Here is a 26,981-nt window from a genome sequence, read left to right on the forward strand (position 1 = left end):
TATTCATTTTACATATTTGATTTGTGTTTGGGCTTATGGTCCACATTTAATTCTCCCCACCCCACCCTCAAGACTTTTTAAATACAGCAGTTATAAAAGGCGTGTTTACCCCAGTTAATTTAACTCCTTCCCTCAAGGCCTAGAAATTGGTGTCAATACATTTGTAGCCAGCCTGCGTAGTTTGTACAGGTTGAACCTCTCATCTGGCAAGATCCGTAATTCACCATGATTTCAGTTAGCTGGGTGATCACTTATCAGGGATGTGACCAAGTTTCCATAGTCCCATAAAGTTTGGTTCCACCCACCAGTCCTGGCTCTGTGTGCTGTGCTGTTACTTAGCTCTAATTTACCCTTAAATGTCTTGTAAGAGCCCAGTAAGCAGTGGCAAGATTGCTAGACAATATTGACCTCCTGTGGTCTGACAAATTCTCATACAGCACCAGTCAGGGCCCCAGGGTGCTGGACAAGAGAAGTTCAATCTGTTGTCTGCTTTGCTCTCATATTACTCCTGAGTAAACAACTTGCCAGCTTCCATTTCACAGTTCTATAATCCCAAACCTGTTCTTTTGAAATCTTGCATAGGATTGATCTGACCTCCACCCACCTGTTGAGTTGTTTAATACAGTAGTGCCTCTAGTTACATGAGGGTTCTGTGCCCAGACACCCTCGCATAAGACAGGGGGCAGCTTTTTTCCCCAGCAGAACAAACGGTCTGCAGCCAGGGGAGCACCTGGAGCTCTTTTTGACAGGTAAGTCCTGGGGTTGGGAGGGGCAGTTGGGGAGGGTTAAGCCTGCAGGGGGAGGAGGGTTGTAGAGTTGAGCCAAAGCCATGGGTGGGGGGTTGAAGGGGATGAGAGAGCTGGAGCAAGAGCTGTGCATGGGGGTTGTAAGCCACACTGGCAGTGGGAGGGAGGGCAGGGATGACCCAGGGTGGGGAAGGGTTGAGCTTGAGCTGTGCTGGGGTGGTGAACTGAGTGGTAGGGGAGGTTGAACCAGGGCCTTGAGATTTTGAGCTGAGCTTGATTTGCATTAATGCAAGCTAACCACAACTCAAAATCAGACATTCTGAGGGTTTACTGTATCTGACAGCCGTTGTTTGGGTCAGCAACTTTCATATAAAAAAATAGCTCAAGAGAATTATAGAGAAGAGTTACTCTGGGCAAAAAGGATATTGTTTGTCTGTTCAAAGGGCAAATTCTGCCTTCAGTTGCAAAATAAATCAATCATCAGATATTCAACTGGAAACTTATGTAAAGGGAAAATTTTACTGACTCAGGTACTTGATGCAAAACCAAGTCACTTTGTGCTGATAAAGGAAGATGAGTAGAATCCTTATTTGAGACATAGCAGCTGGCTAGTGCAGCCAAAGACAATTTTGAGGGGAAAAATACCCCTCACCTGGATCCAGTATGAAGGCTAAGCCCAGCAATAGGAAACTTTTAATTGTTGCCTATGATCTGATTTGTTAGCAAAGATTCATTCAGTGGGAAATGAACAACCTTTAAAATCTATGCTTCCTTGTGCTAATTTTGAGGTTTTACTGGTTAGTCTTCTCCCTGAGGCTAAATATAAACCCACCTATGAAACAGGAAAACTGGCTAGTGTGCTGTCCAATATATAAAGTAAACAAACATTTTCTTTAGTTTTTGTTTTAGTGACCACAATACTTGTGCCAGTAGTGCTAATGTAAAATCCACTCATGGTTGCTTTAGAGTACGTATGTTTTCAGACAGGGCAGGTTTCCCTTTGTGCTGAGATGAAATTAAATTTAGATGCCAGTGTGTACATTTCTCCATGCCTTCACTCAGCTGATGACAAAGTCAATTGTTTTAGCTTGTTAAAGGTGGCAGCATTTTGATCCTGTGTGTGGCTGGAAAAAAAAAATCACAGCTGAGTGGGAACATGCTGTCAGTTTGTAAAAATCTTTAAACTGTAATCTACCTCTGTAGAGTTATTTATAAAAAGTGGTGTATAAATATTTTAACTTAGCTGTTCTGGATTCATCAGTAAAGATTAGTGTCTAAATTCAATTCCATTAGGAGATAAGTGCTCTTTATCCTGTGATGAAGTATGATATTTATCTAGTCAACATGTTACAGCTGAGGTGGTAGCTTTGTAATAAAAGTTCCTTAAAGCCTTCTCATAAACAGAATTCTTAGCTTTTTACTAAAACAAAAGGAGCTCAACTTTCCAGATCAGTGGCTGAGGCTAACAACTCTAGGAGAAACTTTTTAGCTGGTAGTAGAATTCTGAAGTTTTTTCAGAGACTTCTTTTTTTGTATATAATCTCTTCTAGAACTTGAACACAATTCTGAGCCAAAGGTGTTGGCATATTCTTGGCTTCCTGTGAGTAGGATAGCTGCCATTAGGATTTTGTGTAGTGCATAGCAGAATTACTCAGGGGGAGAGCTGTTGCGTCTCAGCCAGTGACAAAAAGCACACAGTGTTTCACAAATGAAGTCTTTCCCAGGAGGCTAGATGATGTTTTCCCTGAAGCTGCAGTGCTGCTTTGAGTATTAGCGTTCTGTATAGCATGCAAGCAGCAACGAAAGGCAGAGAAATGGAGCACACACACCTCATTGCTTTCAAACCATCTCTTTTAGTGTAGATAAGCCATATGGCTTCATTCTCCTTGAGCCAACTATTCTGACAAACTGGTTTCCCCTACCAGCAAAGTAGTAAGGGACTCCTTTTCTAACATTCCTCCCAGAAGACTATGCTTTAAAACGCTGGCTCCAACCTGTGTGTGACCCAAGTGTTATATTGGTGGTTGTCCCAGAAATGACTCATGGAAACAATGAGTTGAGTGCTCAGGGAAACCCAGGTGGCAGGCAAACTTTTTTTTAAAAAGAAGCTTTAGAAAGGGAATCAGCAATAGCTTAGCTAGAGATCAGACAGGAGATAGTTGTGCTGTTGACTTATCCAGAGCAGCACTGTAACATGGAAATATAATAGACTAAAGATCTCATTCATAAATTAATCAAGCTGGTTATGCTCCAATTTAGAAACACTGAGAACAAATGGTGCAAGACAAAGTGCAAATCAATCTTGTGTCATCAAAAGAAAGACCCTGGTGCTCACTCCTATATCAACTCACCTGCAGGGTATGCACCCAACTTAAATCCTTAAAGTTAAGTGAGAATTAAAAAAAAACAGTGTTGTGGTGGTGCAAATACAAAACTTTGCAGGTGTAAAATATGGAAGCAGTTACAGTATTACCACAAATAAGCTGTGAAGAATTTCATAGTAGACAGCCTTCCAGGAAGGCATGCGTCTATAGGCTAATATGCATGTGTATAGACTAATGGCTGGGAAGCAAGTAAGTGGAGGAAAAGTAAAGCCTAAAGTTGCACTCTGACCTCTTTTTAGCCTTACGCGGGGGGGGGGGGTGTAGCACAGCCAGCAGACATGGTGTTTTAATTTATTTTAAACAGACAGCTGTGCCATTCATTTTTAGCATTGCTCTCAGAATTTGTCTGGGTTTTAGACCACCTCTGAGTCACCCAGTTTGAAATATGTTTGGGTTTTGTGGGGGTCTTCAACAAGATGAAGGTTTTAAACCAGCCAGTCAGTTCAAATGGTGCCTCTGATCAGGTGACATCTTCCTCACTGATGTCATTGATGCATGTGCAAAACAGTGTTCCCCACACGAGAGCTGAGGAAATAAACACTGTAGTGCAGCTAGTATGATTCAGAGAAGGTAACCTGATAAACTTCAATGATCGTACAGCCTTGCATAGCCCTGCTTCCCCCCCTCCCGCCCCTGGGAACCTGTGTTCTTCCACAACCAGAAGCACCACAATCTTTCCTTGTGTCAACCACTTCCATTGCCCTCAGTGATGTGAGACATTAGGACTCTGTTAAACTTCACATCCGACAGCAGGCCTATGCAGGCTGAAGTACAGGGTTTGTCATACCAAGACAGGCATTTATCCATTGTCTCTGGCATCCTGCATCTAGTGGGGGAAACAGATTATTTCTCCCCCCTTAGCATAACAGGTGGGTGTAAGAGTGTGAGAGGGAGGCCAGGCAAGGCAGGGGTTAAACAAGGCCTGTTAGCTCCACCCTGGTTCACCTGTGGCCAGTGTCAGGCCTGGACAGGTATAAAGGGAGGGAAGCCAGCTCAGTTCAGCGCTGACCAGCGAAGAGGCAGGAGCTGGCTCTGAGACAGAAGGCCCTAGGCCAAAGCTACCACCCTGTTAGCTGCCAGAGGGTGTGGTCCTGAGGGGAACAGGAAGCCCCCCCCCACCCACAGAAAGCCCTCTCCCACCAAAACAGGGAACTAGATTCTTGGGGCCACACCCCAACCTCAACCTCTACACTCTTGGGTGGAGACTGCAGACCCACCCAACAGGCCCTGGCCAGGGTGCCTATCCCTCCCCAACTTAGTTCAAGGTACACAAGGGTTGACCAGAACGCAACCCTCCCAGGATTACTGCACTATTACCAGGCAGGCAGTGGGTTAAGTAAACAGACTACAGCAGGAGGTGGCACAGTATCTGCTGTAGCAGAGCCCCACCTCCAGCAGTTTTGAGATGGTCTGGGGCCAAGCTATAGAGTGCTTTGCAAGTGGAAACTACATGCTTGATATTTAGGAGTGGGGAAAGTAACACATTTACATTTTGAAAACAAAAGATACAAACTTTTTGTCTAGTGAGTTTCTGTACACAATTCTTTTCCCATGTTAGAAAATTACTCTATTCATGACACTCCATCTGATTCTGTTTTAAAAAAAGTCTGATTAGATAAAAGCAGCAAATTTTTGTGAAATAAAGAGGTGCTGGTACTCAGCCAGCTCCCCACCCCTATCCTCCAGCTGGTGCTGCTGAAGTGCCAGTCCGCAGTACCAGCACACAAAAAAAGCACTGGATAGAAGTACCTCACGGGAAATACCAAGCAACTAGAATGAGTAAACCTCCCTAGTAGAATGATTTGTACTAGTACTCAAGATTACTTTTACCAGTATGTGTAACAACTAAACACAGGTATCAGCAAATTTACATAATTGTTAGCAAACTTTCATGCATTAATAGCAGCCCCGGAATATATTCCAAAGGAATTTTTGCTTTTCTTCCTGATTTTTTAAAATATATGTTTTCACTAGATATCTGATGCAATCTACAACATAAAATTACATAAATTCTTATTTAGTACTTAATTTGCCAAAGAACAAAGAAGAAAACTGTTTAAGATTGTTTATTGTGATAACATTGTTTTGAACATCAATAAACATTGCACCAAAAGTGTGGGTTATTTACCCAAAGACAGTTCAGTCTTACAGACTGCCCTACTGGCATATTCACAGAGTTGACAATTTAACACTAAGTTATTAGTGATTGTGTAGTTTATCAACTATTTCACATGTTCTCAATTTAATAATGAAATAGAAAGCCCTCGAGTTCTCCTGACCTTCACCTTAAAAAGAAAGCTGCATTTTTGTCTGATCTGGAAATAATTAACACTTGTTTTTTAAAAAATGATGCAGCAGAGTTTTATCCTATTCAGCAGGATTTAACATAGGGAACAAAAAAACCACATTAGGCAGAGATGACATTCAAGGGCACCTAAAATTCACTACACTCTAATGATTCACAAGTTGTAATTAAGTTGCTTATTTTCAAACTAATGTTGAGGAGCCTTTAATATAATGTCAAATACATAGTTTTATCCTTTTGGCTTACAATTGGCCAGACCGATTCAGAGTTCATCATTTATATAATCGTTAGTTAAGTGTTAAGACTTGGCCAATTGAAGACTTACGTTCTAGAATACAGTATAATGTCAAGAGGCTAAGACTACATGATCAAGCATCACACCTGCACTTCTGTATTAAAAGCCCCAAATTTTTGAAGTACAAGCTTAAACACATGAAAGTTCAGAAAGAAAAAAATCCCAAAATGTTTCTACATAGTGCCTAACTATGATTTTTAATCACTATAGAACAGGGGCAGTGTCTAATGGGTTTTGTAATTGCAATGTTACTTTCTTATCCCCAGATAAACACTGGCAGTTTATGGTGTCAAACGCTATCCCAATGCAAAGGGGATCTGCATCTCCAAAGAGACTTGTGCACACACATTAAAGCTCTTCTCTTTCACAGAAAGAATTAATTTGTGCTGATCTGAAATAGGCTTAGCACAAACATGGTTTTCAAACCATCTATTTCCACTAAAGGTAAAGGAAGAAGACTAATGTGTAATTCTAATACATCCACTTCATACTGTAATACTGTTGCAGAACCCTCCCGAGATGTCCTTACTAGAATCTGTTTGGAATACTAGACATTTTACCTTTCAGTATGTAAGCAATGGTCTGCTTAGAACACCCACGTTCAGTCTCCAAAATGGATTCTAAAAATAACAAAAACAGTCTGAATAGGGCTCCAAATGCAGTTGGTTTCAAATAAAAGCCCACTGCTTATCAGGAAGACTGAAGAAAACTTTTGCATTGTATCAAAAACTATATAAAATAATGGTAACCACCACAAGCAGAGTGAAAGGGCAGTATATTTATTCAGCAGCTTTTTTGGAAATCTTTAACTGTCAGAATTTGACCCCAAAACTCAACATAATTCAAGTGCTCGTACTAATTTAAGCTGCTCTTGCTTAAAGGAATTATTAGACCCTATTCAGTTTATTTAATATAGGTTTTATGCTGATTTTACCCTGTCCTGCCTTAAAGTGCAAAAAATTCATCACAGCATCTGTCAAACTTAGAAAGAATGAAAACCTAGGTTAAGGACAACTGACCAAGACGGATACAGCCAAAGCCTAAAAACATTTTTGTCTTCTGCCCAATCTGGTGTTTCAGCAGGATGTTTCAAATTTTTCATAAGTGTTTAAATAAATACAAAAAAAACCCCTATTACACCAAGGGCATCAGAGAATGAGCCAAATGTGCTGAAGGGTGAGTACCACTGAAGAACTGATCTATGTGATATAGCGCCTTCTATGGACAGACTTTTTTGGGTGAAGAAAGATTGCTTCATCACTGAAGGGAAAATTTTTCACTTAACGGACTCCATTTCTAGAGCAAAGTATAAAAATTTTGCCCTTTCAAGGACTGGAGCTTATAAGCCTTTGCTCAAAGCAGTGATCTGTAAAATAAGCCACTTTCTGTTCTGAACCCTGTGAAACAATAAGCCAGCCATAGCACTATCCCTTTCTAATAGCATTTCAGTCCAGTACCACTTCCATTAAAAACAAAGACTGCTGACTGAGTAATCCTTATACAACTGTGGCTGCTACAAATACTAACTTACAAAACATCTTCAGACAGTTGTTTGGACGGCATCTTTTCCATGATCCAATCTACTTAACCACTATGTAAATGTTAATCATTTCCACTTAGCCTTGGGGAATGGCTATTAGGGTACCATGAAAGCCATAAGCTTTAATGAAGTTGCCATTTGTTTATATGGCACAGAATGCACAGGTAAGTTTGCACTTATGTAACTTGCTTTTTCCTCTTTCATCCCACTTGTCACAAAAGAGCCAGGTTCCCTTTGTGACTTCAGTGCCTTGTCTATAATTCCAGCTGCTCTGAGCTATTCATTAAAAATATATTTACTTCAAATGAGGTGTTGATCCAAAAATATTCAGTGAATTCATCTTCCAGTTGACTGGAGCTAGCATGTATTGTATTAAGAGCTTCCTACTGAGAATTCTTAGACTGACAAAAGGAAATAAATTGCTTATAAAAGTCTCCCAAACCTATTCTTTTCACTAGAAGCCTAGAAGCAACATCCACACTTTACACATGCACTTCTATGAAGCACAAAACACCATGTCACTCCAGCTTTATACTAGACCCTTTCTAATATGGGTGTGGTAGAAACTAAAAGATAAAGGTTTTCCATTTTAAGAATGTTTGGACACCCAAAGCAGCTTGCCTGAAGTCTTAGTTGGAACTGGGTAGGTATCAGGCCTATGAGGCACTCAGCCTAATACAGTAGTTTACAGGAGCTGGTCTGAAACTAAGGAATGGCTACACAGCAATGCTTGGTCATTTACCTGACAACTCTGTTGGCTTTGTGAGAGAAATCGGATGCTGGGGGACTCACTGCTATACTATACTTCCTTCTGCAACTGAAAACCCTTAACTATTCTGGAAAGGCCTGGAGTAGATTTAATTAAAAAATAAATACATAATTGTTTCCAGTTTCCACTCCCTGGACATCTACTGGTGAACAGGCATATATGCATTTCAGTGCCGGAAAGAAATGCTAACTTGCCACCTATTACAGTATTTTTTCAACTTTCTCTGGGTTGAAAATTGACATGGCAGATGGCAGTTTGGGAATAAAAAAGGCCTTCAAGAATCAAAAGGCATATTGAAACTTCTCAAGGCAGATTTGATTTAAAATGAGGTCATGCAATAATCAAATCACTGTACGCTTAGAAAACATCTGAAGCAGTGAACAAAAAAGTAACTCTGTGCTGCACAAGCACAGTTTCTACCTTGAATATACACTACATTGTACGTGTGACAAAACTATTTACATTTAAAGAGGAACTTTTGTCTTCAGTGTTTGTCAGGTTAATGTTCAAGGTGTTTTCTTTATTTTGGAGCCAGTTGTTTCAGACAGTTGCTCTTTTTAAAAAATGGCCCAATTACCAATTTGAACATCATTCTATAACTGTTAGAACATGGCTAATAGCCTAGTTGGTAGCTTCCATGCACTTTCTGTAGTTTTTTAAAAACACTATTGAGAGTAATATTCAAAGTCTCTATTTCAGTTTTGTGTCTATGGAAAGGCAAAAAAGGCAGCAAAAACTCCATATTTGTATTGTCATCTAGTGTCTCAGTACCGCTGCTATCATATAGGCAGCTCTCAAATACCTTAAAAAGTCAAAGGACAGAGATACAGAAGCTTTGCATTTTGTTTGTGCCAAACCCATAGACAAAGTATGGTCTCAGGTAAGATTCATGGTACCAATGTATAAATTAGCATCTCCAGAAAGACGTTCTCTCTTCACACTGAAACTGAAGGCGAATGACTGGATATGAAATCCCATCTCCAGGTAGCAGAGCTGTTCAGACTAGGTCTTCCATGTTCACCTCAGGGAATGGTTTTCGCCAAAAGCAGAAGGAACTGAATTCTGGGCACAGAAAAGCAGAACTCTGTTCTTTATTAAGAAGCGGGAACACATGTTCCACGAGCTCACTTAACCTGAAATACCTATTTAAAAAAAAAAAATTATTTCACAAATCTAGTCATTATTGTGGCCAAAAAGCAGCTTTAGAAGTGTAATTCCAAAAGGTAGCAGTCAAAAAAGGCAATGTTCTGCCAAAAGCAGTTTTCTACTTTACTTTATTAATTTAAAATATTCTTTCTGAATAAGTTTCAGTAAATATCTGAATCTAAAGTAGGCAGGATTTTTTATACAATTCATTAACATTTTATGTTACGCCCATACCTGAAACTCACCCTTGCCCCGTCCCCCCTTTCTATTTGAAATAATAGAAGTAGCCTTACGAGGACTTGTTTCCCTTTGTCTGTTCCTGGATCAGTTCACCCTTTGGGTTCACTGTAAATATTCTGCAGTCTGGGACTCCCACTTGCGTGTAGGCATATACATCCTGCAGAAAGAATGAACGGTGGAGCAGAAGGAAGTTATTACTCTACTTTTAGATTCCCTTATGTAAGCACTGCTCAAAAGAAAAATAGTTACAGAAAGAACATGAAGATAGATTCAAAAGCAGACAGAAGAAATTGAAATTTGGCTCTTCAAAATTTGAGGGAGACCTACAAAACATCAAACTTGTTTAATAGCTATAAACCTCAAACAGAATAGAAAGGGTTAGATTATACAGCAGCACATAAGATGAACTTCCAGACAGTTTGGGATGTAAGATTTGTTCCCAGGCTTTGTCCCCAAAGAATAATTTTGCTGGGACCCATCCCTTCCTAGCTAATTCAGGGCTCAACACTTAGGTGACTGAAGACAAGACAGGAAAGTGAGAATTGTGTAAAAGAATATTTGTTCACTGAATTGTCACGATATTAATAAAATTTGGCTCTCAGATACCACACTGAATAGCACCAAAAGATGTTATGCTTTTGAAGACCAGATTCTGAGAATGTTTACATGTGAGTAATTTCACTCATATGCCTCAGGGGGTAGGCTTCTTAGTCTTTCAGATGCTGCAGGATGTCTCGTTATTTGAAGTGACAGACTAACACATTTTAGGTCATGAGCTTTCATGGGTAAGACCCAATTCAATCATGTTCAATCACCCTACTGCAATCATCTGAGGAAGTGTGCCTTACCCATGAAAGCTCATGACCTAAAACACTTTAGTCTTTAAGGTACTACAGGACATCTTGTTATTCACTAATATGTGTAGCTGCACCAAAGCAAGTAGAATGTCTTGTAAGTCAAATTATTTCTAAGGCTACATCTACACTTACCTGGAAGGTCGACGGCTGCTATGTGATTTTTGGTACATCAATTGCTTACCAAAAATTGACTTTGCAGCTGTTGACTTCCACAGCTGTCTTCATGGCAGAAGGTGAACAGGAGTGATCCTCCTGTCAACTTTCCTTAATCCTTACGGCTGACAAGGAGTTCTGGGGTCAACGCCGACCCCTGAACACACTGTTTCATGCATGCGTAAAACAGTGCCCCAGAAGATCAAACCTAAGCGGTCAATCTTCCATAGTCAGCGTAGATGCAGCCTAAGTGTCTTTCCGCAACTGGGCTACAAAAAGGAAATGTCATTAGGTGTTTTGCAAATGTAAAAAGGAAATTGAATAGCTTTAATTTATTAAAGTACCTTTAAAAAAAAACCAAAAAAAAAAAAAACCAACCCTTGCTCCCCTTGCTTTACAAATTTGGACCCTTCATTTAGAAAGGTGCAGACTTACATTGGGCCTGTTTCCAAAAGCAGCATAGAAAGGCTGTTTACTCGGCACAAACAAGTTCTTGATATCATTCAAACACTCGATTTTGAACTTTTCAGGCTTCTTTTCTATCACTTCCCTAGAATAAAATTTGAACACAATCACTGAATTCTAAATCACCATTTCAGAGAGATACTTTCCCCAATTCAGCTAATCTTTGCTTTCTCACAATATGTTGTATGACAGAAATCTCCCTGGTACAGATATTGTACCGTTTACTGTATTGTGCCCTTCAAAAACAAAACCCCACCTTTGCAAGACCACTAAAACATAACGTTTTTTTCCTTTACCACAAATTGCACTAAAATGCAGCTTTTGTGCCTGGGCGAGTACATTCTCATTCCACATCAAATTCATAATTATTCTCACAGCCTCTGGCACTTCAGAGGATCATTAGGAAACGTGGCAAATGAGAATGCATAGGAACACATCAGGCCTACTCTTGATTCTGCTGCCACTGAAGACAATGACAGTTTTAGCAGTGACTTGTGGGGACAGAACTGAGGCCCCTGCTAGTCACAATTTATTGTGACAGTTCATTTTTATTTTACTTCCTCTAAAGCTACATTACTGTCACCTTAATTAGTTATCAATGATAAGTCTATTCAAGTTTTTAACAGCTATTATTTCAGATATCTAGATAACAAATCTAGAAGACTGAACCTTTCTGGGTTCTTTATAAACAAGTAATATAATGATTACATTTTTGCCATGATCAGTGTTCCCTTTAATCTTTTTCATTCCATGTGTGGAATAATTTTTATGTGCACCCAGGCATGTGCACCACTAGTAGAAACAAAGAACCTATCATGGAGACTCTGCTTATCAGCTAGGTGTCATCTGAATCTCTCCTGAACACACAGCTTACAGGAAATACTGGTCAAAATGTAGAATTCCTAAGGTTCAAGAACACACAATGTGGTAGTGAAAAGGATGGGGAACTTACATTAACTTGCAAAAGTTCAACTCTTCAGGTCTTGCAGCCACACTTATCTGGACAGAATTTTGTTGATATGTACAGAACCTTATGTTAAGTGTCAGTTACTATGGGAGGGAGAGGAGTGGACAAAAGTATCTTTACCAGTCTGATATTTTACCTGCTATAACAAGTTTTAATAGGTGCACATGAGCACAAATGTTACCTTGCAAATGAAATTCTCCAGAATGAAATGGTTTTGGGGATCATAATAAAATGGTGTCTTCAGTTTGCAAGTGTAAAAAAACCAATGGCATAATGGTAATTCACAAAGCAGCCATTTTGCTCAGCTTCCCAAACCTTTTCTATTTACCATTACCACAGCTTTTTAGAATATATAAATCTGGCAATATAATACCCAGTGCTTACCTATGGAAGGCTGAAAACAAGCTGCTGGGGGACAACAAGAGGGGCCCCCGGGGCAAGATTGTTCCTTTGTCATTCACCCAGTGTAAGTAACCTCTTGTCATATCTGCCATTCCAATGGCACGAGCAGAGCAATACAGAAACTTGTAGCCGTTCCTAAAGAAGAATATTTGGCTTAGTTTATATTCCATCTAAAAAAATTCCCCCCTCCACTGTCAAGATCAACACTGTTTTAATGACAGTGCCTAGAAACATTAATCAGGGTAGTAGCCTCATTGTACATGCACCACGCACAGAAATAGGGGGTTGTCCCTACTACTTCGAAGGCCCTGTAATAATTTAAAGTCTAAAAAAGTAGTACTAGTGAAAGGGAAGGGAGAGCAGGTACTAAGATCACACTGTTATAGGATAGATTTATGCACAACCTGGTAGTTCTGTATAATTGGACTTTTGTAAACGAACTGGCTATATTTAAACTCTCAAGCAATTGCCCTATTGTTACAGCAATTACTGAAACATACGTTAATAGATAAAGACTCCATTTCTACATATTCAAATGTTCTGCTGTTGCTTGGAGGCAAAAATATTTAGGGTAGGTTTTAACTCAACAGTACATTAGCAGTGCTGCAACTGATGCAGCAAAATGTCAGTTGCTGGGAGAGCGCCCTCCAATCAATCATTCTGTGTATTCCACCTCCCCAAGAAACATCAGCGAAGTTGATTGGAAACACTTTCCTGTTGATAACTCAATGTAGCCTCCCCTGCCTGCACGCCCCCCGCCCCACCAGTGTAAGAACATTGGCTTCAGTAGTTAGTCACATAATTGAAGTTGCATAAATTAGACGAATTTACTATCACAGTGTAGATCAGCCCTTAGATATAGTATGTCACGTGAGACTTGCCAAATACTTAAAACTCTTTCATTCAGTAAGTCTCTAGAAACATTCCTGCAGACTTTGCAGAAACATCTATTCCTATGGAAAAAAAACAAAAAACTATACTTGAACATATACATAGGTATATGGGGCACTCAAGAAAGGTATCAGACATACATGTCTTGGTCTTGTTTGTGCAATTGGATGAAAGTACAGTTTTTAAGGACTGATGAAATTAGACCCACAATACCAAGACTGCTGCATTCTGTGTAAGATATTGAAGTACTGAGCAACTCCCATCAACAGTAATGAGCACGAAGAGGCAACATTTGGTCTTCTACACTGTATCTGAGGTCAGCATGAAGGTTATTTGAAAAAATATCCCTAAAAAATTGCTTATCTGGTATTCTCTTCAGGCACAGTACAAAAACACAGCTAAATACTATTCCCAAGACTGCTGGTGAATAGTGGTGCCATCAATGGGTTTTTGAAGAGTTTGTCTCACAAAGGACCAAATCAGGAGAGAAAAAAAGATACACGTAAGCTTACACAGTGGAGAATAACAATTTAAATTATTTAAAAACCATAGAGTCTGACTCTTTTAAAGACCTGAATGCTTTTAAAAATCTATTATGTACAATTGTAATCCAGTATCTTACATGTATAAAAGTATGCAAGTTATAAATAGACGGCAACATACAGGCCAAAATAAACTTACATTTCAAACAACTTTTCTGACATAGCTAAGTACACTTCCATGATTTTTTAAGTATATCAGACACTCACACTACAATCCGAAAAACACTTAAAATTCTACTTCCTAATCAGCACAATAGTTAAGAAAATCTTTAAAACATCTAATATAAAACTACAATTTTTAAAACTAAGGTCTGACCCAATTATTTGGACATAGTAGGCATCCTTCAGTCTGCATAGACTATGGATCGCGCCCTTTAAAGTTTCAATTGAGGACTTCATTTACAGCATCTATTGTGACTATAAAGACCCACACGAGAGTGACAGTCCTTGCTGCATCTCTTGCAGATGTAGTGGGTGTCTGGCAAGTCCTTATTGTGCTTTCTGTGCGCTCGCTTCTCTTCTGCTAGCTGTCTGATCTTCAACTCGCTCTTCTGAAGGCCCTTGTGTAACCCCTGCCTCCATCTGCTGCGGTCATCTGCTAGCTCTTCCCAGCTGTCCAGCTCGATGTCTACCTCTCTGAGGTCTCTCTTGCAGACATCTTTGTAACAACTGGGGGAGTCCAGGAGGTCTTTTGCCAGAGGCTAGCTCACCATACAGGATGTCTTTTGGAATCCTTCCATCATTCATCCTGTGGACATGGCCAAGCCAGCGGAGTCGACGCTGCCTGAGGAGGGTGTGCATGGTTGGGATTCCAGCTTGCTTGAGGATGGCGGTGTTGGTCACTCTGTCCTTCCATGATATTCCAAGGATGCACCTGAGGCAGCGCAAGTGGAACACATTCAGCTCCAAGTCTCACTGCCATAAAGGAGGGTGCTGAGGATGCAGGCTCTGTAGACTTGCATTTTGGTGCGAGTGTACAGCTTGTTGTTATTCCACGCTCTCTTGCTGAGTCTGGACAGAGTTGTGGCCACTTTTCCGATCCTCCTATTTAGCTCAGTGTCCAACGACAGGGTGTCAGTGATGGTGGACCGGAGGTAAACGAACTCGTGGACGACCTCTAACATATAGTTGTCAATGCTGATTGATGGTGATTCAGCAACATCCTGACCGAGTACATTTGTCTTCTTTAGGCTGATTTGGACATACAATAAAAAAAAAATGACCAAGGAAAGTGGAAATGGATGGGCAAAGCACTAGCATATATAGGAGAAAGTTCTGTTAACGTAGAACAATTTAGTGTGTAGCAGGCTACTTTGTCATTTAGATCATGAAAAATGTATCAATCAGACATGCAGTTAACCTGATTAAATGTTAATTTTGTCAGTACTACCAAATACCCAGATGCTTCAAAAGTGAGACACATACTCATTGATGGAATGATAGAGTTTTGCAATGCCTTGGTGGGTCCAGTCCTTGCCAAGCTGTGGGAGAATTTGCCCTAAGGCATCAGACCTAGAAACAAACAACAAAAATCAATGGAATGAAGTAGGTAAGGCAAAATTTTGCATTAAAATACATACCACCAAATTTGTTTTACAAGTATTTGTGGAAGATTCAAAGAATCTCTGCGCAAGATATTCTAGAGATTACATACAAAGCTTTGCAGCTAGTCTGGACTGAGCCATTCATGAGCCCACTATGTAGCAGGAAATCACTACATCTACCTCTCAAGCCAGCTACTAAACTGGAAGAAAAAAAAGCAGGATCTCACTGAAAGCCAATGTTATGTTTATTCTTTTACAATTTTCATAATAGATTACTGTAAACAACAGTACACACTGCAGTCAAAGAACACTGAAGAAAGTACTCAGCAATCTTTTGTTGGGATTCTCTCTGTCAAGTAAATTTGAAGGCCAGTCTGGATTCAAGCTCCCATTGAACCACTACTTATAAGCTCCTCACAGGAGGGTGCTATAAACAGTGAAACACTTCACCCAAAATTTAAATGAAAGCAGAAATAATTTAATGATACTTGCTTCGTTATTGTTCCATCAATATCAGAGATGATGATTTTGTCATTCCAGTTCCAGAGGTATATTGTTCCTGCACAGCGGCAGGTACCTTGATATTGGGTTGTAATACTAAACACAACATCATTTGGGCCATCTCTGAGCTTCAGTTTTGCCTTTAAAATAAACCAAAATTACTAAAAAGTTTTGCATAGTTAAGATTTTATGAATCACAAAGGAGCTACAGGAAATGTTCTGCTACTCATACAATCTTTACTTGTATGATCATGTTAAATATGAATTTGTAAATATGTTTATTGCTTCCTCAAAATAAAGCCATCCCACAAGGATCCAACATGAGCTTGGTGCCCCATCCGGATACAACATCCCACTCCCTGACCAGTGTTCCCTCCAATTTTTTTCATCCATGGACCGAATAAATTTTGGTATGTGCACCACAAGTAGATACACATGCTGCCCACTGTGGGTGGCTGCAAGCACTCTGCTAATCATCTGGGCAACTAACCAAACCCTCAGCTTACGAGAACGCTGCCCCAATCTATCAAGAGACTCAATCCTAGCAATTTCTCAACTGTCTCTCTTTTCGAATAAAGGACGCTAACCTCAATCTCATTTTGGCATTATTTTACATCAACAAGTATCTTATGGTAAAGAGAATTAATTTAAAAAAAAACAAAAAAACAAACAAAAAAAAATTTTTCCTTAAAAAAACCTTGCTGTTTTTTTTACTACTGAGTAAACTTTCACTGATGCAAACAGACAAGATTAGGAAAGACAATTTTTAGACGTTCTAATTATAGCTAAGTAGATGATAAGGAACTAATCATGCAAAGCCACCTGTAATAGCTATGTTTAGAATTCATCACCTCAGCCATCTTTTGTTAATACTAGCATTTGCCTCTTCATCACCTACCGCTGTGTCTAGGCTGTGGAGAACAGTCAGCAAAAGATACGCAAAATGTGCACTGCAACTTGCATATCTTTTACCAACAGTTCTGTCAGGAGAGGCTCTTCTGACATTTGGCCCATATACACGGGGCCAAATATCAGAAACCCTCTCTCATCAAGACATCCTTTCTTTGTGGAATGATGTGTACAAGCGACGTTGACAGAATGCTCCCAACCAGTAGCCCTCTTCTGAGAGATAGGCAGTCAGGATGTTCACTCCATCGAAAAATTTCTATTGACAGTTTTGCCAACAGAAGCCTGCAGTCTAGACCTAGCCCTAGAAAGAAAATGTTTTCTTCTTGTCTACATTAGCAAAAATGGGACCAGAATTCCACTGATAGAGGATTCTGACAGCACTACAGATTCTGTTTTTACTACTGTCTCATCTAATTCTGTTCAGCATAAGCCAAGACTGAATAATAATAAATACGGCAGAGGCCTGACTACATTGTAGCTTCCACTCCTTGGACTGTGATGAAGGGGCATAATTGGTAAGTTACACGTCCTCTCTTTCGCAAATGTGGATGTGGCCTTTATGGAATATTATCATTTCCTGATTACATAAGTCACTCTTCCAAAAAGGGACAAAAATGGATTTAAAATTTTCCGTTGCTCAGAATGAATGGTCAAATATTTTGGACTATTAGTGCATCTAAAATGAGTTGAAATTTAAGAATCAAAGAATTACTCTCAGAATTGGACTGCACTTCTGCAATTGAACAGTTTAAGAATCAATGGCATGGGAATTCTAAGAGGGTGTACAATAAAACACGCAATCTACAAATGTCCTAAAACAGCAGTTTGACCATTTTCTTCAGGGAGGGGAAAAAAAAAAAACAACCAGGAATATACTTTCTAGGTGACTTTTCATCATAACACAGAACTACAAAAAGTCTTTTTAAAAAGACTGCAGTGTTCCTAGCTTGTACAAGAAAGCATGTCCTTCAAATCCAGATGTTTCTTTTCCAAAGCACTAAATATAGGATTCCATGTAAGTGATTCTGGTCCTACTTTTTTTTTTTAAATCAGAATATAAGTTTAATTATTATTGTAGTAAGTGTCGTGAAAAATATGAAAAAAAATAGACCACTATTGTCACAGCTTCTACATATAAAAATGTACCACTTACTATTTGGTCTGAAGACAATCTAAGTGACTTCTTGTAAGAGGTTGTATTCCCATGACTTTGATGTTCCAGTGGGACAGAATCTATTTTTAGGGATTCTTTCAGTTCTTGTGACGCTTCATCACTAGAAGAATCATCCTCTGTTGGCCTAATGGTATAAAAACCAAAAGTAAAACTGTAGAAAGTATTTATGTAATGGTCTAAAACTCCTGCCCTCTCAGGTGTGAGGACCAATTTTAGATAAAGATTTCATCTACTCATCAAGGATCTGACACTGTCCTTGAGACAATTAGTTCTCGAGATGCACAGATTTAATTTAGGGATAGTGTGTGTATTTTTGCCAAAAAATGCCCACACTCTATTAATCTGGCAAAACCACAATTGCAGTGAGAAATTCCACTATGGAGTAGTGAGGCTTCAGGTGGTATGTGTCAAACCAGGGCTAGCATATGCTAATAGAGTGGGGAAGATAAGTCTTGTAATACTCTGGTATTGGTGAAGCCTTGACACCATGCTATTCACGTTTGAACTAGCTCAGATTGGGTAGTTTCAGAATTCAAAAAACCTGCATTACATTTAAGTATCTGAGGTATTCCTGGCACACTTACCTTACCTAAACCTTACTACTCCTAAACCTTACCTCATCTCTTCTTAAAATCTTAGGGAGAGACAAGGGAAACAAAACATTATGGGGACTTACTTTAGCTAGACAGAAAGGCTGGGTCTACACGTATCCCTTCCTTTTGAAAGGGGCATGTTAATGAACAGGTTTGAACAGGTTCAAAATATGCTAATGAGGTGCTGCAATGAATATGCAGCGCCTGATTAGCATAATGGCGGCCGCAGCAATTTCAAAGTGCAGTTTTTTGAATCGCGCACCGCCTATGGAGACAGGACCTTCCAAAAGGACCCCCCCCCAGTTTTCGAAAGTCCTTCTTCCGATCACCAGATAGGAAGAAGGGCTTTCAGAAACTGGGGGGTGGGGTCCTTTTGGAAGGTCCCATCTCCATGGATAGCGTGCGATCCGAAAAGCCGCACTTTTGAATCGCCACGGACGCCATTAGCATATTTCAAACCTGCTCATTGACATGCCCCTTTCAAAAGGAAGGGGCACGCGTAGACTCAGCCGAAGAATTTTTGTTCTGCTTATTGCTAGTTCCCAGCTATGTTTTTGTGTTCCTTAGTCACTACATTCATACTTGTTTGTATATCACAAAAATGGCATATTGCGGAAATCAACAAATGAGCACTAGGGGCTTGTCTACACTACCACCTTCCTTCAAAGGAAGGATGGTAATTAGGGTGTTGGGAGTTTACTAATGAAGTGCTGCGGTGCATATGCAGCACCTCATTAAGCAAATCCCCCCCGCGGCGACTTTGAAGTTTTAAATTTCAAAATACCGGCACACATCTAGCCATGGCTCACCTGCTGGTACTTCAAAGTGCCAGGGCAACTTCGAAGTCCCTTTACTCCTCAAAATTTACTCCTAGTGTAGGCAAGCCCTAGGATTCTACAGTAAGAAACCAACAGACCCCCTTCACCTACATATTCTCATGTGATTTTAGGAGCAGTATATAGGCACTGCAATGCCTCAACAGTTTACTGCCACATAGTTTCTTGTGTTAGGAGATGGCTAAAAGCTATCTGGTTTCATTTAGTAGCTCAGATAAAATGTTTCTTCCCACCTTAAACAGCCAGTAAATTCTTTCAAAATCATAACACTGAGTCTGAAAGTGAATCTTCAGACAAACACACCTGCAATTAGCTTGTTCTTTTGAAGTTGCTTGCAGTTCATTTGTTCTTTGGGCCTCAGATTTTCCCTCCTTTGCCTCTGGTAGCTAAGGAAGCACAAGAATCAAGAACACATCAATATTTTAAGCATCTGCACTAACAAGAATTAATTTAAATTCTGGGCATAAGCAAATACTTATCATATAAACAGTAAATTTGTTACTGTATCTGTATGAGGTACTTAAGCCTTACTCATTTTGGAAGCAACTTTATACTTTTCTTCCTTTCTTAGACCATTTTTCCTCAAAATATTTCATCTTGTAAACAAGGACTCCTCCTCAGACTAGATACTGATTTATGTAAATAATGCTTTACTCAGGCACTTTCTGGTGCACCAAAATGTATAGGACAAAAAAAGAAAAAAAAAAAAGAAAGGATTAAAAAAATCAGTAAAGACTAGTATTTAGTGATCTTGACCTTAGCATCCCATCACAAAAATAAGAATTAAAATTCACATCCTTTTCAGTAGCACTTAAGAGACAGAAATGGATTTGGAGACAAGGAATAGGGTTGGAGACAGCCATCTTTAAAAGTGGACCTCTCCCAACTTAGTGTTGTGGTAGGTGTTTAGGAATGCATAATGGAAATTGGCATGACTACTAACCATTTTGTAACAATCAAGGCTCTCAATCCAACATTTTTTTACAAACATTAAAGTCATTAAAACTAAATTCTAAAAAGTGCTGATCTTAAAGAAATGAATGTTCAAAGTATTGGTAGAAAGCATAAAAATCAAGCTAAAATAGCTAGTCAAAATTAGAGTACTACAATTATATAAAGGGGGAAGACAGACAAAACACTGCCCATTTTTCTATGTCCCTTTTATTTGTGTAGCATTTACAAAAATAAACCACAACTTCTTTGAAAAATAACTTTAAAGACACGTTTTAGTGAGAACAACCTGAAATAAAGGCTACATCTACATGGTTCCACAGTGGGGACCGATGGGATATTAATTGCAGCATGCAGCACAAAACTTCCTCATGTGGATCCTGGCATGAACTAAAAGATATCCAGTATCAAACAGGGTAGTTTTAATTTGTGCTAGCAGCACGCACTCAGTGGAGTTACAAGTAGCACGCTAGCATGTGCTGCAATTTAGGTCCCACCCACCTGCTCCCCCAGTCCAAACTATGAGGCATTTAAACAATCCTTAAAATCCCTCAATCCAAATTTCTGTATTTAGTTTGTAATGTTATTAGTGACATTTTAGTCTCTAAACCTCAAAAGCAGTTTAAATATTTTCACTATATTGATGAATAATTAAACGTGCCATTTTACAGCACTGATCATAAGAGATATAAAATGAGCATATTTTGTCTAATACATTTAAATGCAGAGTTTCACTTCCAATTTTGATTCACATAACTATTAAAAAAATTTAAAAATGGGCTTCAATTACTTGTTTAGCCATGCTGTCCCTCTTGCGCCAGAACCACCATCTTCCAGACTTCTTGGGCATCTTCTCTTTGACCCAAGACTCTACTGTAGCCTGAAAATACTTAGCTTAGTTAATTTGTACATGTACACACAGAGATATTAAAATTATAGTTTGGTATTGGTGCACATACAAGTTGCATTAAAGTGTAAGTTTGTGTTAGTTTACCTTGGGCAAACTTTTCTGGAACACCTGCAAGCTGAGAATCATGGGAGCAGCCAACGTCCAGTTATAGTACCTGATTTAAGGAGACAGTCTCAATGAGAAGCTACAACAAAGACTTGTTGAAAATAAAGTTTGGGTTTTGGTATAGGCTGCTTATAAAATTACGCAACTTTTCTTCAAAGCAGATAGTGTTCCTAATGCACATGTTGTATGAGCAAAAGATCATATACACAAAATGCACATGGAAATGCAAGCTAGAACAGAAACTGAGAGATGTAGTACTTCTAAAAATATATATTATTGGAAAAGGAAAGCTATTGGACATGCAAACATTTTATAACAATGGAAAATTACCTGTTGTAAATCCTTATTACTAGATTAGGATTATCTATGAGTCCTGGATTTTCTGCAAATTCATTGTAAGTAATAATGTGTTCCATGAATTTTTCTGTAATACAAAGACATTTTATCAATTCAGATAAATATTAATTAATTTTGCCTTTTCTGTCTGTCACTGCCTTTAGTAAGTCTTTTGCCTTGTATACAAACTAACAAATCATTTTTGTTGAGCTTTCAAGTACCTTTGCTGACTTCCTAGCATCAGCCAGAAGAGATGCTGAAAATGTTCCACTTCAGAGGTGAAAAAACATGAAAGCTATCATGAATATTTCCTCAACTGCAGAAGGACCTCACTTTCCAGATACCTACACCACCAGCCCCAGTAATGAGAAGTAAGGTAGTATCAGGGGGGAAGTAAAGACTGATCTCCTTTTATTTTTGAAAAGAAAAATTTAAGTGTATCAAATCATGAAGTCTACATACGGACTGACAAGTAACAAATTGTTTTGAGAATGCCAAACGAAGAACACTTTACAGATAACAAGTGGGCTTCTCCTTCAAGTGCATTAACTCTCATGTATGAAGTTTTTTTAAGAACAGCTTTTTATAATTCAAGTCTGATTTGTCTATCTTGTACAAATCACATCTCCAAGTGGTGCATTCAATATGTGCATCAATCTTGGACTTACTTATTTTTATAAAGCTCCCTCTGGCAGATGGAATACTGGAATATTATGACAATACTTCATACTGAATAAAACAGAGACCAGCATTTCAATATTGCATGTTCACAAAATAAGTTACATTTAAGGAGTAAGAAGCAAGTATGGTTAACTTTCAATTTCCACAGAGTGCGATGAATCATGCAGAAAAGTCTAGAGACAAAACCAATTGGACACATCAAGATCAGAATATGAAAACACTTTGAAATGGAAAAACATCCACTTTTAAAGCAGGATGGTTCAAGATTATTGTATTTGCCATTATTCCTCTAGCTGCACAAGAGATTAAAAAGAAGGACATCTATCAAGTAATAGGATAAGAACACAAATTTTAAAGCTTGATACAATAGAGAAACAAGCAGCGCAGAGGAAGCCAGTAACAAATGCAGTCAACATTTCACTTGTGATGCAGCAGAAGAGAAACACCTTTCAGGAAGCAAGGAGTTTCTCTTATTGAGTTTTAGACTGACCCCCATAATACGAATGCACATTGTGTATCCTTTGCAAATATTTGAGCATTTTATACTGTATATATGATTCCACGGGTAGTCAATTTACTCCAAGCATTCAAAATACAAAACACACTTTCAGCTCTCATGCTTCCCTAAATAGTTCAACTAAAAAAAAAAAATTTAGAGTACAATAAGGAAGTCTTCTAAAATAGAGCAGTAACAACCCTAAGTAACTTTGCTAGGCCATACTTAGTCCACATGTCTGGCTTAATCTGACTTCTTACATACCTTTAGAGATCTCCCCATTTTCACTTAGACCTCCACAGACAGAAAGTGTGACATCAGGCAAGTCCATGGCAGAATCAGACATGCACTCCGTGCCACTGTCTGCAGCAGCACTTCCCACTGACTGTGGTGACTGGGAACCAGAAAGGGTATCCGACTCAGTCCACTGTCTTGAACTTGGATCAGAATCACTAAAGGAAAGGAGTTCACATTGTGTGTATGTAATTCTCTTGTAGACACATAGGTATGTATTTTAAGTTACATACAACCACAGTACCATGTGCAGCATGATACTAAACACAACCCCAGCACTACATATTCCTGCATTTCAAATACATTACTACAAAATTAAAGATTTGTTCTACAATCACCAGGTTTTTTTTCCTGGAAAAAGGAAGTCTGAGTCTTTGTGTATCCTGATGTTAACACAAGGTATTTTCTCTCACTGATGTTGCCTTTCATCTCAGGACTGAAATATGAAAGTGGAATGCGATCTGTTCTATCAATATTGATCTATTCTTTATCATAGGAACTTCTTTTGTAATGAGACAGAATCAAAAAAAAAAATCAGGCTCCAATAAAAAAAAAAAAGAGAATATTTGTCCAATGGTCTGGGCACTGAATACAGGTTGAAACTCCCAAATCTGGGACTCTCTCGCATGCAACATCCATGGTCCTGCAGGATTGTGGCACTGATCTTCCAGGATCAGAGTCCAAGTGCTGGGAGGAGGAGGGGCCAGCGAGACCAACAGGAGCCCAGTACACAGCAGCCACAGCTGATCTGGCTGCAAGGCGGGGGCACAGTCAAGCAGCAGCCAGGGAGCAGTGGCCAGGGCTGGGAAGCTGGCAGGGAAGTGGTGGCTCACAGAGGCTCATTGCTGGGGCTGAGTGGGAAACTATGGCACAGGGAAGCCTTGGCTGAGGCTCGGCTGGGAGCCACAGGCAACAGTGAGGAACAGAACCCGGGAGCAGGGGCTGAGGCTGGGGGCAGTGGGGGCGCATGGAGGAGAGGCAAGGCAGAATGGACCTCCTCAGTCCAGAAAAATCTCTGGTCGTAAGGGTGCCGGACCAGGGAGGTTGAACCTGTAGGCATGTAGAACTGAAGATCAGTAATTAATTTTAAAAATAAACTCTTGATAATGCTGAAAAACTGAGAGCCCCAATTCTCCTCCCATTTCTGACAGAAACCAGAAATAACTACACTGGAGTTGTACTTGATGGAGTTACACTGGTAAGAACATAAGAATGCCCATACTGGGTCAGACCAAAGGTCCATCTAACCTAGTGTCTGCTGACAGTGGCCAACACCAGGTGACCTAAAGGGAGTGAACTCAACAGGTAACAATTTCTCTCCTGCCATCCATCTCCAGCTTCTGACAAAGAGGGGCTAGGGACACCATTCCTCACCTGTCCTGGCTAATAGCCATTAATGGACCTAACCTCTATGAATTTATCTAGTTCTTTTTTAAACCATGTTACAGTCCCAGCCTTCACATCATCCTCTGGCAAAGAGTTCCACATGTTGACTGTGTGCTGTGTGAAAAAGAATTTCCTTTTATAGGTTTTAAACCTGCTGCCCATTAATTTCATTGTGTCGTTGTCATCCCCTCCCCCCCCCCCACCCCGAGTCCTTATATTGTGGGAACAAGTAAATAAATTTTCCCTTGTTCTCTTTCTCCACATCACTCATAATTTTCTCTCTCTCTGTCATCTCTCTCCTTGGTCTCCTGTTTTCCCAGCTAAAAAGTCCTAGCTTCTTATCTCTCTTCATATGGGATGGGTCCAAACCCCTAATCATTTTAGATGCCCTTTTCTGAACCTTTTTTAAGGCCAATGTCTTTTTTGAGATGAGGTGACTACATCTGAATGCAGTATTCAAGATGTGGGCATACTATGTTTTCATACAAGGGCAATAAGATACTCTATGGGCTTGTCTACACTAGTCCACTTCTTCGAAGGGGGCATGGTAATCAGCCCAAGTGGGGAAAAGCAATGAGGTGCTGTGATGCATATGCAGCACCTCATTAGGCTAATTCTCGCAGTGGGAACGTCAAAGTTAGCTACTTTGAAATGCCAGCAAGCCGTGTAGCTGCGGGCACTTAGAAGTACCCGCGCAACTTCAAAGTGCCCTTACTCCCAAAACGTTTTGAGAGTAAGGGCACTTCAAAGTTGAAGTGCCTGCAACTACATGACTTGCCGATGCTTTGAAGTAGCTTGAAGTTCCTGCCATGAGAATTAGCCTAGTGAGGTGATGCATATGCATCACAGCACCTCATTGCGACTCCCCACTTGGGCTGATTACCATGTCCCCTTCAAAGAAGGGGGCTAGTGTAGACAAGCCCTATAGGTTTAACTCATGAGAGCAGAATCTTGCTCTTAGAATGGTCAAATGACTGACTGACTGAGGACAAACACACTTGCTCATGATAATATTTAGGAGTGCACTTAAGCGCATGCTTGAATCAGGGCCCTTATTACAGTTGAATTAGAGATGGACACTAACTAAACCATTCCCTGAAGCCTTGAAAATGAGCAAAGATCAACATCATTGTACAAATGGTTCTCTCAAGGACAACTCAATGGAGCTCTTCCTATTCCTTCATTCTTTCCAAAACCAGCCCTCTCCCCAGTGAAGGAGCTCTGTGGTTGGATGGAAACCTTCAGTACCATTCCCAAGAAATGTTGCAGTCCTATTTCTCTCCCTCCCTGCCCGCATCTTCCTGAACTACCTATTAGTGTTCTCTGTAAGCTAAATACTTGAGCCACCACCAAGGAAAGATTCAAATGCTGCTCAGCTGATTAGTAGAGCACCGACAGCCTGCAGCATGTGTTTCTATTGATGGTGCAAATTGCATAAAATTATTTCAAAATACCTTATTCCAAACTTGATGCTGTCCAAGTGGTATCAAATTTTGGAACAAGGGGCTGGAACCAGAATAGCAGTGCTATTTTGGGTGCTGTGAAAAGCCACAGATTTGCTATTTTGGGATTCCTTCGTACAGTAGAACCCTGAGATACACGCACTCAAGTTGCACAAATCTCAGGTTAATGTGACTGAGAGGTGGGGAGCTGGTGCCTGGCTCCAGGCTGCCTGCTACTCAGGGGAGCCAGGAAACCAACCAGTGCAGCAGCACTAGTCAGTTTCCCAGCTCCCAAGCAGCCAGGAACCAGCTCCCCACCACTGACAGGAGCAGCAGCCCGATTCTCTCTGTCCCTGACAGGAGCGGTATCCCTGCTCCTGTCAGGGGTGGGGAGAGGCAGGCTGCTAGTGACAGGAGATGTTTCTCTGTTCTTATCAGGGATAGCAGCCTCCCCGCCCCTGTCAGGGACCACGAGAGTCAGGCTGCCACCACGAACAGGAGTGGTTTTACAGATCCTGTCAGGGGCAGCAGCCTGACTCTTGGCTGCATTCCCAACAGGAGCTGGGAAACTGACTAGTTGTGCTGTGCTGGTCAGTTTCCCTTCTCCTGTGAGCAGCCCAGAGGCAGGCTCTCGGCTGCCTGCCACTCACAAGAGACAGGAAACTGGTCAGTTTTCTGGCTCCTTCGAGTTATGACAAATTTGACTTACAAGGGTGTCAGGGATTTTTAACATCCCCTGGGCATAATCGCCCCGTGGGCCAGGGAATACAAGCCTTTGGCTATGTAAAATCAGTGCAGGCATGTGAGATTCTAAGTTGTCTCAGGCTGCCCTTTGGCAGCATTTCCAATGGTCACTTTTTGTCAGTTGGTTTCCCCGGTAACTTGAACTCATAAACAGGTATTTGAATCAAAGGCCTCTGATTGGGTGACACCTGGAGTTTCTGGAACCTTCTACAGATCAGAGGATCTTGTTGAAAACTGCAGAAATATGATAATCATGTCATGAATGATTCATGTGACTGCTCTATATAAGCAGAGCTCACCGGGGGGGACTCACTCTCACTCACTCACTCCAGTAGGGGGCTGACAGCAGAAAGGTGTAGCTGAACCTCAGAGCTGAA

The 26,981-nt window shown here is 40.2% G+C and overlaps 1 protein-coding gene across 6 annotated transcripts in view; it reads right to left on the reverse strand.

Annotated features, from left to right (window-relative positions):
• Positions 1-5,180: 5,180 nt before the first annotated feature.
• LPIN2 (lipin 2) overlaps positions 5,181-26,981 on the reverse strand; it is an 86,492-nt gene continuing 64,691 nt past the window's right edge. For 2 of the 6 annotated variants that reach the window (XM_074987368.1, XM_074987367.1), the window contains exons 9-20: positions 23,003-23,190; positions 21,556-21,649; positions 21,205-21,274; positions 21,001-21,090; positions 19,563-19,645; positions 17,810-17,954; positions 15,739-15,887; positions 15,128-15,214; positions 12,252-12,404; positions 10,871-10,985; positions 9,479-9,582; positions 5,181-9,181 (exon numbers count right to left, since the gene is read on the reverse strand). In XM_074987368.1, coding sequence (XP_074843469.1) covers positions 9,037-9,181; positions 9,479-9,582; positions 10,871-10,985; positions 12,252-12,404; positions 15,128-15,214; positions 15,739-15,887; positions 17,810-17,954; positions 19,563-19,645; positions 21,001-21,090; positions 21,205-21,274; positions 21,556-21,649; positions 23,003-23,190 — 1,423 coding nt within the window. In that variant the 3' untranslated portion in view covers positions 5,181-9,036. Of the gene's footprint in view, positions 9,182-9,478; positions 9,583-10,870; positions 10,986-12,251; positions 12,405-12,440; positions 14,894-15,127; positions 15,215-15,738; positions 15,888-17,809; positions 17,955-19,562; positions 19,646-21,000; positions 21,091-21,204; positions 21,275-21,555; positions 21,650-23,002; positions 23,191-26,981 lie in introns of those variants that run through there. The other 4 variants (XM_074987369.1, XM_074987372.1, XM_074987371.1 and 1 more) reach the window with 4 other exon arrangements.

This window comes from Carettochelys insculpta, chromosome 2 (assembly GCF_033958435.1).
Source record: "Carettochelys insculpta isolate YL-2023 chromosome 2, ASM3395843v1, whole genome shotgun sequence".
NCBI classification, from domain to species: Eukaryota; Metazoa; Chordata; order Testudines; family Carettochelyidae; genus Carettochelys; species Carettochelys insculpta.